This window comes from Cydia fagiglandana, chromosome 15, assembly GCF_963556715.1.
Source record: "Cydia fagiglandana chromosome 15, ilCydFagi1.1, whole genome shotgun sequence".
In the NCBI taxonomy this organism is placed as follows: Eukaryota; Metazoa; Arthropoda; class Insecta; order Lepidoptera; family Tortricidae; genus Cydia; species Cydia fagiglandana.
Window position 1 is genome coordinate 13,467,317 of NC_085946.1, and position 15,214 is coordinate 13,482,530.

The window sequence follows — 15,214 nt, forward strand, 5'->3', positions numbered from 1 at the left end:
TTCAATATATCTTAATTATATGGACTAATAAATTTTAATATAATCATTTTTTTTTCATTATAAATAGCACAAACCAGTCTTTCCATACTTAACGTAAATTATGCACATTATTTTTTTAATGTATTTTTTGTTCTTAGCATTTTTTTATAATAGATATTATTAATTACACGTATTGAGGTTATTTAATGCCTGTTTATTCTGATGTTTTGAATACATTTACCTTAAATAATAATTACCAACACTTTTGATAGTTCAAGGTTCTTGGATAATAATTACCTTTGGGTTCAATTGGCGTAAAGGACATTTTGGCGAAAATGAGTTATATCCACTACCGTAGCCTCAAAGGGTTTAACTGACAAAACGCCAGGATATCTTTCCAGGAGAGCCAAAAATCAGTTTTGTTTTGAGAAAAAAATCAGACCTTTTTTGTTTGTTTGAATTAACTGATGCATGTATGTGGCTTATTCCTAACTTTTTGAGGTCTTTTAAACTGATTTCTTGAATACAATGCTTATTTACAAAAATAGCATGTCCGTTACGCCAAAAAACACGACTATTTTTAAAAAGGCGTCCATTATGCCTCTTCTTTAATGTTTATCTTATCAGAAACAGGGCGTAATGTACTAAAAATTAAACTGTTTTAGTACCATTTGGCGTAAATTCAACAATTTCATGGCAATATTCGCAACTTGCATTTAGGGAACACTGTACTTCTAAGTACTATAATTTCCATTTTTTATCTGAAAAATTATAGAGATGTATGTATTCACTGTCAAGTTTTCCCCATTTTTGTTATTTTGGATACTTAAACGTGGAAAAGGTCGTTTTTGAGAAAACAATGTTTTTTTACACACTACAAAAACAATGTTTTTTTTATTTGTTAATTACTTCAAGTATATTAATTTAATTAAATTTGGTAGGTGAGAAGAGATCTCTGCTAAAAACAATTGAAATCCGAAGGGGAAACATGTTGGGGCACCTGATACGTCACGATACTTACATAAAATCTATAATTGAAGGCAGAATAGAAGAACAGAGAGGCAGAGGAAGACCGAGACGTGCATATATTGACCAGGCCAAAGAGAAAATTAATGTAATGACGTACCATGAGCTCAAAACAGTGGCAGAGAAAAGAACGGAATGGCGAATACTCCACCGACAAGAGCTAGGCTCTTAAGAACAATGATGATGATGATTACTTCAACATAATCACTGCTGTCCTACCATTTTTACAGGGTGTCCAGTAATTAATGGACAACCTTCTAACCATCGACAGGGCACCTTAGGCTGGTCCAGAAAATGCACTTATAGGTTTAGTAAAAGTTTTGTGGTTTTCGAGATAATCGCACTTTTCTAATTTTGGTTCCTTGTTTCACTGTAATGATCGCTTAGGACATAAATGAAAAGATTTTTACCTTCTGTTTTTTGAAAAATATTCTCAAATAGGCCTGCTAACTGAACCGATAGGCAATACAGTTTTTCCATAGCCAAGGTATATTTTTAGAAGACCTTAATCCAAAAAAATACATTGGACTCTAACATTTTTAAGAAGTCTGATCGCTTGTGGTGAAAAAAAAAAACGTATGGAGAACAGAGTGGCCAACTTTTTTAAAAATAGTTTATCTAATACTGATTCTAAAATGGTATCACACATGCTATTTACATTTCTACAAACAAAGATTATGGCCTAGATGGTGGTTAAAGTGAAGTATGGTGCTAACTAGTAAAAAGACATAAAAGTGCGATTATCTCGAAAACCACGAAACTTTTACTAGACCTATAAGTGCATTCTCTGGACCAGCCTGAGGTGCCCTGTCGATGGTTAGAAGGTTGTTAATTAATTACTGGACACCCTGTATATATTGATATACAACAATTTGTAACAAATTAATTTTACTATAGAAAGTATTACGCGTTATTTCTGTTTGCAATGTTAATTGGATTATAAATTTTACTTTTATACATACTAAAGTACTATTAGGTACAGTAGTGGTTTTGAAATTTCGTATGTCTATTCAGTAAAACTTATTGAATATGATCGCATATTTATGACATTATATTAGAGTAGAAAAAGGCATGCGGCCAGGCTTACGTACTTCTATGGATTTAAATGCAATTAAGACAGTAACTTTCATAAGGTTAATCCTGTAAATTAGGGTTTAAACAAAAAAATATTAATATGACGTCTTAATTAATATTACCAATGACCCAGTCACAAACAAAACTAATAGTTATCAGTCTAACCTTAATTAAACGCCATAATTATCATTTGAATATACATAGTCATGTTTTATTATTTTTATAAAACTGATGAAAAAGTACTAGAGATGCAAGGGATAGTTGTTTGGCCGGATACCGGATACCGGATATTCGGCCTGACCATCGGCCGAATATCCAGTATCCGGCCGCCGAATATCCGGTCAGAGGAACTATACCTACGTTTCGGTTTTTCAGGTGCGTATTCTGCAGGTTTGACCTGTTTCCTAGTAAAAGTTCGCGCACACTCATTTCTAGGTTCGAAATGAGTGCGCGTACAAGTCAGTGGAATGATTAAATTGTTTTAAAATAATAAATAAGTACGATTATGACCGTGTCTGTTTCTTAAATCCAATTTTATTACTCCGAAATCAAGCAATGTTACTATCCGGTATCCGGCCGGCCCACGTAAACACAAAAAAGCAACAATTATAAACCCGAAATTATACATAGTATGGGGGCGCAGGCATATCTCTTACATTGAATCTCTGTCTCGCATAAATATACAATAGTTATACATTTTTTGTACATTAGTTGTGGGCGTAACGTACATTTAGCACTCAAAAATTTCCGATGCAAAAGGGCGTATCCTACACAAAGTTGGGAGTTACGCCAAAATGTCTCACAACATTTTTTTGAATAGATACGGCCAAATGCGTTGGAAAACTGTGTTCAAGCATTGATTTTTCATAGGGCTTAACGGACATTTTTTTCAAGTTATCAATACGTTAAATATACTATTCGATAGAGAAAAAAATACTGAGTATAACAGCATTTTTGCAATTTTGTCCCTTACGCCCTTTGAGCCTACGGTAGTCGTTATACGGTAGTCGGTTTTGTTCAGAATTCCAAGCGCTTTCGTTCTGTATAGTGAAATTTTTGATATCTCTTAAAAAGTTGCCTTTACGACCAAATTTTTGCACTATGAGCTTGTAAAAACAGCTTATCTAAAGGGGCGTAAATGACCAGTTATAAATTAGAAATTCATAGATATTATCGTTAAGGTTACCGCTAAATATAAATATGATTGTAAATCACTTACATGTATTTTGTCGTCCTTTAAGCCCTTCATTTGTCTTGATGATTTTTCATATCGTATCTCGTGTGGTCAATATGGTCGTAAAGGACATATTTTACTATTGACAATTTTTATTTTACTTGCCCTTTATGACCCGCCCTAAAATGATTTTACCATAAGTATATGAAGCGAACAAGGTTGTAAAGGACTTTTCTAATATTTGTATCGTTTACTACCACGAATTAGTTTCTAAACTCTAAATTTAAAACAAGTAACATGGACTTAGCGACACGGACTTACATTTCTCTTCAAATTAAAAACCTTAGCTCGGTGTTTTTCAGCAACTATCATCGTTTTACTCGCAGTGGAATTTCTTATAGTATATTATATATATATATACATAATTTCTTATATTCTATAATATCGTTGTTTATCGACTAAGCCAATCTGTGTAAGAATGTCCTATAAAATCATTCATTCATTCAATTGTTTCATAATCGTTCTAACAGAAAATATTCTGCTCCTCAAAGGAACATATTTTTATCAATAACTTTTAAAATTTATGAAGTTTTGTATTCAATGTACACCGTCATCATTGTAATTGGCGTTGCTTGCCACGCTTTATACATCACAAAATTAGCAATACATTGCGTCTTAAAATAATCTTAAAAAGTGTACTAAATATCGAATAAAAGTTATTTTTAAAAGTTGCTGATGTAACATTCTCATTCAAAAGGTAGGGACCACTTTGTCCTTTACCATAAAGACGAAATTTTATTGTATCTTTATACAAATAACCTGTCAGAGAGTCCTTATGGCAAGGATAAAGTGGTACCTTTTGATTGCGAACGTCACGAATGTTGGTCAGTATGAGGAGCCTACATTTTATTTTTAAATATACTGACAACATACCTACTCCCACACTATGAAAAGACTTAATATAATAATTATGCCTCCGAATGAAATAAATACACTGTAATGGCTCCTCTACAAGATGGGCCAACGCCGGCCACTCCAAGGGAGCACGTAGGTACTCGCTACCCGCGTAGGTAGCCTTCCCCGCGTACGCCGTTCATGCAAAGTTTTATTTTGCCAAATAGTAAAAAACCGTTGTTAAAAATGACCCAAATTATGAATGTTGTCTCGATGTGGCATTATAATAATGTAGACATAAACTTAATAACATGAATATTTTTTTGTGGCAGATACATGAAGTTTATAAGAAAAAAAAAGATTAAAAATAAAAGCGGTGGATGAATTTGACACACATTTGTTTGAATAACATATTATAATATCCTGTGAAGTACAACACTTCACTTACCGACTATAATTTTATTTTAGGCATTTTAGGTTCACTATTAGGTATTTATTAAATGTCATTATACCCGTGGATGAAAATGACACAAAATGCGTGTGTACGTCAGAAGCCACTTTGCTTTTACAGGGAAACAAAGAATTTCATCTCGAATATTATTTTTACCGAATGCTGTTTAAAAAAAGAAATACTTAAATTTCTACCTAAGCAAATACCTAGGATGACACAAATTATTATTATTAGGTTTAGTATATGGTCTGAAAACTATATGTAAAAAATAGGCAACATTAATAATCTTATAACTTCAAAAGTTATTGCTATCGGACTATAGTGCGAGAGCGACGCGCAAGATATCATAGAATCGATAGACGGTACATACTCACAGGCCTATTCGGATTTCGAGATAATCACAAGATCTAGAGACGATTTAGAGATCAACTAGATCTACATTAGATATCGACTAGATGTGACTTGGATATCTAAGTCATAACTTGTCGAAATCGTTCAAGAGGACCTCCAGAATCGCGGAAACGTCAAATTTGACATATCTATCTTACAAATATCTTTAAATTATCCATGTCGTAACTTGTTGAAGTCTAGTAGAGATGTAATTAATTTTCCGAATCGAGCCGTCAACCATAATTTATTATGCATCCTCTCGCTACGCTGCGCTTTAGTTTTCAAACTTTATTTAAAACTTCACGTATTTTGCGTCCTGTTTTTTATATGTATAAAATAAGTGAAACCTGACTCTCAGCCAAACAATTAACTTCAGCGAGTTAGCGTAGGTACAAAAGCGCGGTTAAAACAAAGGTAAACGGAAAGGCTTTGAGCAGTTTCCTGTTTCGTGGAACCCCATTCTTACCAGCTTTTATATTGAAATCCATGTCTGGACTGGACAAAACAGCGAACCTTTTGTTGGATTTTTAGTTTGATTGCGGTTTTTTATGTTTTAAAAACTATGCTGTTTTATACCTAAGTACTTAATGTTCTTTTCTGGAATTTCAGAGTATAAAATGTATAATTTAACTAATAATAATTCATAGTTATATTAGGTAATTGTTTTTAAGACTCGCTCATAATATAAGCAATGTTGATATTTATTAAACATTGATCAATGAATCTCCGTTGTTTGTTAACATTTATACGTTACACTGACTACCTATATCTAAATGATCTAAATAGTAGATTCGTAGCGTAGTATAAATCTGCGAGCAAAACACCTAATCGGTATATTATATCAAACTAGATATCTTGTTCTTTGAATACGAAAAAGAAAATTCACTTCCGAAAACATCACGTGACGGGAAATAAGAAATAAATTGTGAAAGATAAGGAAAAATCAAATAAATCTGTGTACACATGACAAGACATAATTTAGACGAACACAGCCATATTTCAATCCTTCAGTAGAAGCTTTCACGTTAGATTTATCGGACGGATTTGTCTAGATGACTCTATTTGTATTGAGTTCGTTACATTATTTACAAAGTTCCGTGCGGTTGATATGAAAATATGGGTCGGAATAGTAAGTAGTAGATAGTAAATATCAATCTTGTATTAGAAAAAAACATTTCTATTTCCTTTAGTATTTACCAGTGGCGGCGCGTCAAACATATTCATAGGCAAGCCGGGGCTAATTTGACTTACATACAGTGGAACCTGGATAATTGCAATCTCAAGGGACCGGCCATTTTTTGTCAATTAACCAGGTTTTTCATTTAAGCAGGTCGCGTCAATTAACGAGGTTCAAAAAATCGTTGTGTCAATTATAGAGGTTTTCATTAATAGAGGTTCATCATCATCATCATCTCAGCCATAAGACGTCCACTGCTGAACATAGGCCTCCCCCTTGGACCTCCATACGTGCCGGTTGGAAGCGACCCGCATCCAGCGTCTTCCGGCGACCTTAACAAGATCGTCTGTCCATCTTGTGGATGGACGTCCTACGCTGCGCTTGCTAGTCCGTGGTCTCCACTCGAGCACTTTACGACCCCATCGGCCATCTTCTCTGCGTGCAATGTGGCCTGCCCATTGCCACTTCAGCTTGCTAATCCGGTGGGCTATGTCGGTGACTTTAGTTCGTCTACGGATCTCCTCATTTCTGATTCGATCACGTAGAGAAACTCCGAGCATAGCCCTCTCCATAGCTCGTTGAGCGACTTTGAGTTTTGAGATGAGGCCGATAGTGAAAGACCACGTTTCGGAGCCGTAAGTCATCACTGGTAACACACATTGATTAAAGACTTTCGTCTTGAGGCACTGAGGTATGTCGGACGAAAAGACATTACGTAGTTTCCCGAACGCTGCCCAACCGAGTTGGATTCGGCGGTTGACCTCTTTCTCGAAGTTGGACCTACCCAATTGGACTACTTGTCCTAGGTAGATGTACGAGTCAACAACTTCGAGTACCGAGTTCCCAACAGAGACTGGGATGGGCACAACATTGGCATTTGACATAAGTTTCGTCTTGTCCATGTTCATTTTCAAGCCCACCCGTTGTGAAACTCGGTTGAGGTCATCGAGCATCATGCTGAGTTCCTCCATCGACTTTGCCATGACTACGATATCGTCGGCAAACCGAAGGTGAGTGATGTATTCGCCGTTGATGTTGATGCCAAGTCCTTCCCATTCCAGGAGCTTGAAGGCGTCTTCCATTACGGCAGTAAACAGTTTCGGAGAGATAACGTCTCCCTGCCTTACGCCTCTTCGCAATGGAATCGCCCTCGTGCTCTGCTCCTGTACTCGGACCGACATGGTGGCGTTACTATACAAACACTTCAACACTTCGATGTACCGATAGTCAATATGGCATCGCTGAAGAGACTCAAGCACCGCCCATGTTTCCACCGAATCGAAGGCTTTCTCATAGTCCACAAACACTAAGCATAATGGCAAGTTATACTCTTCGGTCTTCTGTATAACTTGCCGCAGCGTATGGATGTGGTCTATGGTACTATAGCCTTTTCGGAAACCGGCTTGTTCGGGAGGCTGGAAGTCATCAAGTCTGTGTTCGAGACGGTTCGTGATGACCCTTGAAAACAGCTTATAGACATGGCTCAGAAGCGTGATGGGTCTGTAGTTCTTCAATAGGTTGTTATCACCTTTTTTGAAGAACAGCACCACCTCGCCTCTATTCCATGTTTCAGGCGTTATGCCCTCGGACAAGACGGAATTAAAGAGCTTCTGGAGGACTTTAAGTACCGGTGTTCCACCCGCTCTCAGAAGCTCTGAAGTGATTCCGTCTTTGCCCGGCGCCTTGTTGTTCTTAAGCTGCTTCAGGGCCATCCTAATCTCGTACAGACTGATGTCCGGGATATCTTCGGTATAATAGAGGTTGCGTTCTGACAAATTTCTTTTATGGAGGTGCAAATAACCATTTAAAGTAGATTTACACGCTTACGTTCTGGGTTTCTGGTCTATATATTGCTTTTGTCTATACTTGCACTTTTACAATACATTAATTACCATTTTATTTTCTTATCATTTGGGTTTAAAAAATTCCCTTGAATTGTAAAAGAAAGTTTTATTAGAATGTAAAAAGCATACCTACTTTGTTTTTTATTGATCAAAATTATTTCACCTACTACAGGCTGTGATAGATACCCAATAAATAAATTGAATTCTGGATGGAGATATAAATAAAATGATCATTGCTATTAAAATATTGTTTCTGCTGTCTACAACTACATTATTTCAATTACAGAGGTAATAAGTAAGACTGGTTTCAATAATAGAGGTAAAAACAAGAGCAAAAATAACGAACTTTTTAACACAGTGTCAATTATAGAGGTCTTATGTTGCGATGTGGTCAATTATAGAGGCAAAATTACGAAAAGCACTAAAATCTAAATTGCAATTATAGAGGTTCCAAAATTTCAATTATAGAGGCCTTTTGGTCTCAAGGGACCGGGACCGGACTTTTGGTTGCAATTATTGAGGTTTTCCATTTATCCAGGTGCCAATTAACCAGGTTTCACTGTATTTCATTTACAACTCTGCTCAAACATCCAAAAACAGGCAAGCCGGTGGGAATCGGCTTTTATGGACGCGCCGCCACTGGTATTTACATACAGGCAATATATATAATACTTATTGACGTTTACAGTACTATTAAGTACCTATTAAGTATTTCCACGAAATCCTTTCATAACATAACATGTCTTTGAAGTCGACAAATAGCCAATAAGTGTACGAGTAATGTGAAAGTATTATGAGTTTTCTTACTTCGGAAAATAACAAAAAGGGTTATTAGGAAAAATAAAAATAACTCACTTTGAAAGTTCACTTTGGCTGCCGTATAAGGTCTCGTTTATTATATTCTCATCCATTTTGAAATCTGAAACAAACGAAAATATTTTATTATTAACTGCAAAATATATTTAAACACATGGAGCAAAATCTTCTTTAAAAATTATGGTCGGTCAAGTCACACTAGAATGCACGGCACTAGTAAAAGTTTCTTAAACTTATTATAGCAGGTACGACTTACAATTACAAATAACTTGAGGGCGTGAAAGTCCCCAATGTTTCCTAAATTCACAATACTATGTTACACACATCACTTATTTTAACTTTCACGATTTTCACACATTATTATTTACTTTAACTGGATTTATACACATGTTCTAATAGTTGTTGTTCCGACAGTTATTGACTTGACTGTGATATAATATGACGATAGAAGTACTAATTTATCGGAGAGCAGATAATTTATGCGTACTATACGTATTAGTGCTTGCTGTACATTTGCAAAGCATAATGAAATGCAGCAAAGGAGTGTAATTAATATAACAACCTACTCACACCCATTACTTCATTATAATAAAGGTTGCCTGTACGGCAATTGTTCATGCAATGGTTAAGGAAATTCCCGATCATGTGCCCATTATTAAATGAGGTGCTTAATGACGCAGGTCAGATAAGTAATAACATCATTACCGCAGACATGATCAATTATTATTTTTTATTAGACATTATTTGACTAAATGTTACACGTACCTATTACGTATTACCTACCACGTATCTATACATATTAGGTCACCTGGGGCCTAGAACTGTCAGATTTCGCATCCAAATAAAATCAACTCTTGATTTAATCGCATGTTGATTCTATCAAGTTTTGATTCTATCAACTGTGAATACTGATTTTAACTAGACTGTTAAAGAACAAGTTCTTAGAGACACTCTCTTTTGCTTACAATTAACATATTATTATTTACGTACCTAAACTAAAGATGGTCAATGTGAGTCAACAATTGATAGTAGCTTGCACGTTGTCCTACGTACGCTTAAAATGCTCGAATATTCGCCCATTTGCTCAAATACGGTTGCTTACCGGCGTGACCAAACCAAACTACAGCAACTACTGTCACTGCACTGAGCATTGCACTGCACAAAGATCAGGGGCCTTACCATGATGTCCTTATTGCGATTCTGTTTAGGACCTAAACTGAATTGCTAAGGGACGGAGTTATTCGACTTACCTATACCTAATAGCTCCGTCCTCTAGCAATTCCCCAGTACAAGCCTGATCCCTGATAGCACACAGTTATTAAATATTTTGAGGTCACAGTTGAAATTGAGACAGCATTTTTTGTGAATTAGGAGACGTACTCGTAAGTCCAAGATTGGGGGCAATTTATACCGACCTGACAATTAAGGCCCGTCAGTCACATCGCGTTGCATTATCTTCGGTTACTTTAGTTTTTAAATGGACATTAATGACTATGGAATTGCGTATGTAAAATTCATAAGTAGGAGTCATGAATATTTTATCGGCTTGGCAAAATTGGTGTTATAACCAAGTTGTAACCTTTGAAACTTAGGTGGAAAAAAATCCCTGTATTTTTCCATGTACGAGTAGATTAGCCGGATAGGTTGAACGACCAGAGTAACATTCGCATTCTCTTGACAAGACACTGCGGGCCTACCGCGAACCACGTTCGACGTGTTGCCTCTCTGTCGCACTTGTAAATTCGTACGCAAGTGTGACAGGGAATACGTCGAACGTGGTTCGCGGTATGCCCTCTGATTTCCATAAGCTTCGACGCTCTTAGGCGCAACATTTAAAATCAATGAAGCGTAACCCAAACTTCGGGCGCCCTATTTATTGGGTCGACGATCGATCGAACCGTTTAATTGATGTTGCATAGTATGCATTGATCCAAATAACCGATCAAACGGGTGCATCGGGGTCATTTGCATTGTTAAGATCCGGAGCATTCAATGGTCAAACCTAACATGGCTTATTAGCAGACATCGTAAATTTTATAGCATTTTTGGTGCAGTTGGTATAGATAATTCCAACTGAAATTGTAAATTATGTAAGGTTCATATTAACTTATGTAATTAACGCTAATTAATTATTAGGGTTGAAATTGTTTTTACCAATTCCGTTAACACCACTCCCCTGCACCGAATATGCTCTTCTTTCTAATATTACTCTTAATAGGTACATGATCTCATTATTTTCAATGGTTATTAAATAGGTATCTCTTTCACGTTCTTTTTTTACCAACTAAATCGCTCTTAATCATAACTACCTAATTATTTAATTAGTATATATATGTATGTTGTTGTTGTTGTTGTCCTAAGGCACCCCAGAGGTGCAAAGGGCCTTCACAAGCTCGCGCCATGCCTTCCTAATATCTTCAGCGACCGCTCTGGCCTCGCTCCAGCTCAACCCGACCGCTCGTAGTTCATTTGTGACGGACCGCTGCCAAGAGTGTACAGGGCGCCCGAGGCCACGGCTTCCGTCCGGCGGTTTCCAACCGAAAGCGATGGTTGCGTTATTTGTTTCCCCTCTTCGAATAGTATGCCCTACCCATCTCCATTTCCGTGTCGCGATTTCTTGGCCGATGGGTGTTTGCCGGCATATACGCCATAGGTCTTCGTTGCGCATAGTTTTTGGCCAGAAAACGCGAAGGATCGACCTGAGGGACTTGTTGACGAAGACTTGAAGCTTATTCGTTAGGCCCTTAGTCACTCTCCACGTTTCGCAGCCAAAAAGCAACACAGATTTCACAATTGATTCGAAGAGGGAAAGTTTAACACGTCGCGTGAGCACATTCGACTCCCAAACAGCCTTTAACTGCGCGAACGCAGCTTTCGCCTTCTTTATCCTGTTGTCGATGTCCTCATCCGCTCCACCTTTGCAGGATAATACGCTCCCTAGGTACACAAACTTTGACACCGAGTCTAGGCTCTCGCCCCCCAGTGATAGCGGATCCGTTGTCCTTGATTTAACTCGCATGCTGACTGTCTTGCGTCTGTTGATTCGCAGGCCCATCCTATCAGCCTCTTCTTTAAGTCTTTCAAGTTTGGCTTCTAGATAGGCCAGAGTAGGCGAAATCAACATATATATTGTATACTGGAATATTAATACAATTGAAGGCTCTGTCTTTATTAAACGGTCTGTAAGTTCAATGTCGTTTTATCAAAACAAAACCATAGGAATAATGAAATTAAACAGAGTAACAGCTACTTATACTTAAAGCGATCTATTAATAGACGAAACGCCCTTAGGCGGTGTCGGTTTTAGGAACACAATATTGGATTGCCAGGTCGCGAGAGGAAACGCCGGTCGCCGTTCGCGGATATTGGTCGAAAACACCCCAGTCTTACTCTGTTAAGTACGTTAATTTACTCCTGTGATAACATACTTTGAAGCGTATGATTTCAAACAAATGAAGCCATTCAAGTATGAAATAACAAAAACACATAAAGGTGTTGTCACGCCTCATTCAAATCAATCCGTTTCGATTTATGCTACATCATAGCGTTACTTGTATTTATTTGACTAGTAAAATAGTGTCAAATAAGTATTTATTGTAAATGGTCATTCATTTTATCCATTCACAGTGTGAATCTTACGAATATTTAGAGGTATGAAGATAATGACTTAATGACCATGTTAAGTATAGATAGGGTAGATTGAGGCGAATTGGATCAGGGACATCAGGGGCCAATTTTTGAATTTCGACAGCTCTTGTGCGAGTTTCTGTGACTCCTTTCAATACTATCTCCACTACTAGTGGTCAATGCCACTAGATTCCTAATTTCTATCGCTCGTATTTCAAAAATAGCATTTCGCCATATAGATTTTCGAGTGACGAAATCCAAAATCGGGTCCCTGGACACAATATATGAGCGCACTAAAAATTCACAGTATCCTGCAACGCCAATAGGGAATATTTTAAATACCTAATTCATCCCGTGATCGCCTCAGCTTATCCTAATGTAACTCAACTACACTGAAATGTAAAATATTTTAAAATACTTACTCCTAAAAATGCTAGGATATACACGGCTAGCGGCTTTTTAGTCTGACAATTGAAATATCAACCATGGAATATCATCAGAGCAAAAATTGCCTTTGTGGCTTAGTAGAGGGTAACATTTATTTTTATAAACATGAAATTCCCTTGACTATGTATAGGAATATAGAGTCAGAAGCAATTGAAGCGAATGAAACAGGAGTGCCAGAAATATGTGACACCCTCTAATAGTTCTACAAATAGAAATATATATTTACAATTCCCGTTCAAAAGTATCTTCGACACTCTGATTTAGGTATAGAGAACTTAGAGCATTTAATTTTAATAACCGGATTCGCCTTTATGAGCTTAACCCTCTGCCGAAAACCTGCACAATTGTGCAAACTTTTGTCTAGACTGACATGGCTATTTGTACGTTACGTACAAATCATGTAGAAATAGCAATACGAGTAGGTACATTTCACGTCCCCTCCCCCGCAAAAAACCGGCAGACTATTTTGTACAGAAAATGATCGCCAAGGCGTCTCCAGTTACTAAATGCACTAAGATAGAGATATTTCTCTTCTTAAAAAGCTATTAGATAATGTATTCTCATTCGCTACTATTAATGATGACTGTACCTACATGATGTTCGCCCGTGTGTTACGCTACGTCTTACGTAGGCGAACAACGCGCGAACGCGGCGCGGCGCGGCGCGGCGAAATCAATCCTTTGATGCCCATAGAAGTGTCCTACGTAAGCGATCTCGTTGCGAACGCGGTGCGGCGCGATTTGCACGCGAATGTCAGGCGGCGCGGCGCGGCGCGGCGCGGCGGCGGCCGCTTTCGCCGCGCCGCGCCGCGCCGCGTTCGCGCGTTGTTCGCCTACGTAAGACGTAGCGTTAGCGATGGATTTAGAGTGTTAAGTCAGCCGGGTGCGCGGGCGCACTAAGTGGACTAAATTGGAGTTTAAACAATTGCTCTGCAACTGCCCATCGCCGTTAATTAGCGGACTTGAGCATCTTTCCCGCTGGGCATATACACGATAATATATATGGGTGTAATACGATTTTGAAGACGACAATAAGCCCGTAAAACTGTTAATTTTAAACCAATTTTAAAGTAAACCAAGCCACTTGTGGCAGCGTTGCGGCCAAAAAGGCGTTTCACTGAGTTATTAACTTATTACAGAAACAAATTTTTACAAGAATTTTATTATCATTATCTCTAAAACAAGATTAATTTAAGATAAGCGGCGACTTTCAAATCGGAGGTCGAGGGTTCAAGCGGGTTCTGGCTCGATAACCAATGAGTTTTTCGGAACTTATGTACGAAATATCATTTAATACCACTAGCTTTTCGGTGAAGGAAAACATCGTGAGGAAACCTGCATACATCTGCGAAGAAATTCAAAGGCGTATGTGAAGTCCCCAATCCGCATTGGGCTAGCGTGGGGACCATAGCCCAAGCCCTCTCGCTCATAAGAGGAGGCCTGTGCCCATGACATTTTAGTTTCTAAATGTGGTCAAGAATACACATTTATATTAAGATCGGATTATTCGAGCCCACGGTATTTAATTAAGATAGAGATTCCTATTTTCGGTAAATGCGGTGTAGACTCAAGGCACGCAAGGAACGACTTGATTTATTTGATTGAATTTTGTCGAATGTCTTTCGTACTCGTTAGAATCCCCGTAATTGCAAAAGTCCAGTCTGCAATCAGCATTCGACGTGTTACTTCAACACAAACAAAATAAAACTTAGTACTAATGAGATAAGGTTTAAAGTTAAATAATAAAACTTTAGAGATAAGCTTAATTTTATACCTCAAGGTTCAAAAGAGAAAACAAACAGCTACCTAAACTAAATTTAGCAAGTAAAGAGCAATTTAGTACCTTCAGCACCCTGGAGGGCTATCAGGGGTCGAGACAAATTTGCCAAATGCGCCCCTAATGGTTTAGAATAAATTTTCAGTCTACAGATTTGTGACTCAAGATTTTTTATGCAAAACGACTTTCAGGTGCAAAATCCAGGGTACGAGTAAGCTTTTTTCTATATATTTTCTCGGCTCGTAACGTTTAACAGAAATAATATTAAGTTTTTTGTGGGCCTTTGCATCTGTCATTTACTTATTATACCGGGTGTGACCTGTAATATGAGCAAAAAATTAAACTGTAGGTTGTACTCCTCATACTGACCAACATTTGTTCAGCGACTTTTAAAAATAACTTGTGGTTTGATTTTTAATACACTTTAAAGTTTATTCTAGGACGCAATGTATTGCGAATTCTGTCATGTTTAAGGCGTGACAAGCAACGTCAATCACAATAACATTGCGTGGCGATGGCGTCCATTGAAGATAATATTT

The 15,214-nt window shown here is 37.5% G+C and overlaps 1 protein-coding gene across 2 annotated transcripts in view; it reads right to left on the reverse strand.

Annotated features, from left to right (window-relative positions):
* Positions 1-15,214, reverse strand: part of LOC134671410 (G-protein coupled receptor moody-like) — an 82,228-nt gene that overhangs the window by 17,665 nt on the left and 49,349 nt on the right. For both annotated transcript variants that reach the window (XM_063529264.1, XM_063529265.1), the window contains exon 2: positions 8,865-8,928. In XM_063529264.1, coding sequence (XP_063385334.1) covers positions 8,865-8,920 — 56 coding nt within the window. In that variant the 5' untranslated portion in view covers positions 8,921-8,928. The remainder of the gene's footprint in view (positions 1-8,864; positions 8,929-15,214) is intronic.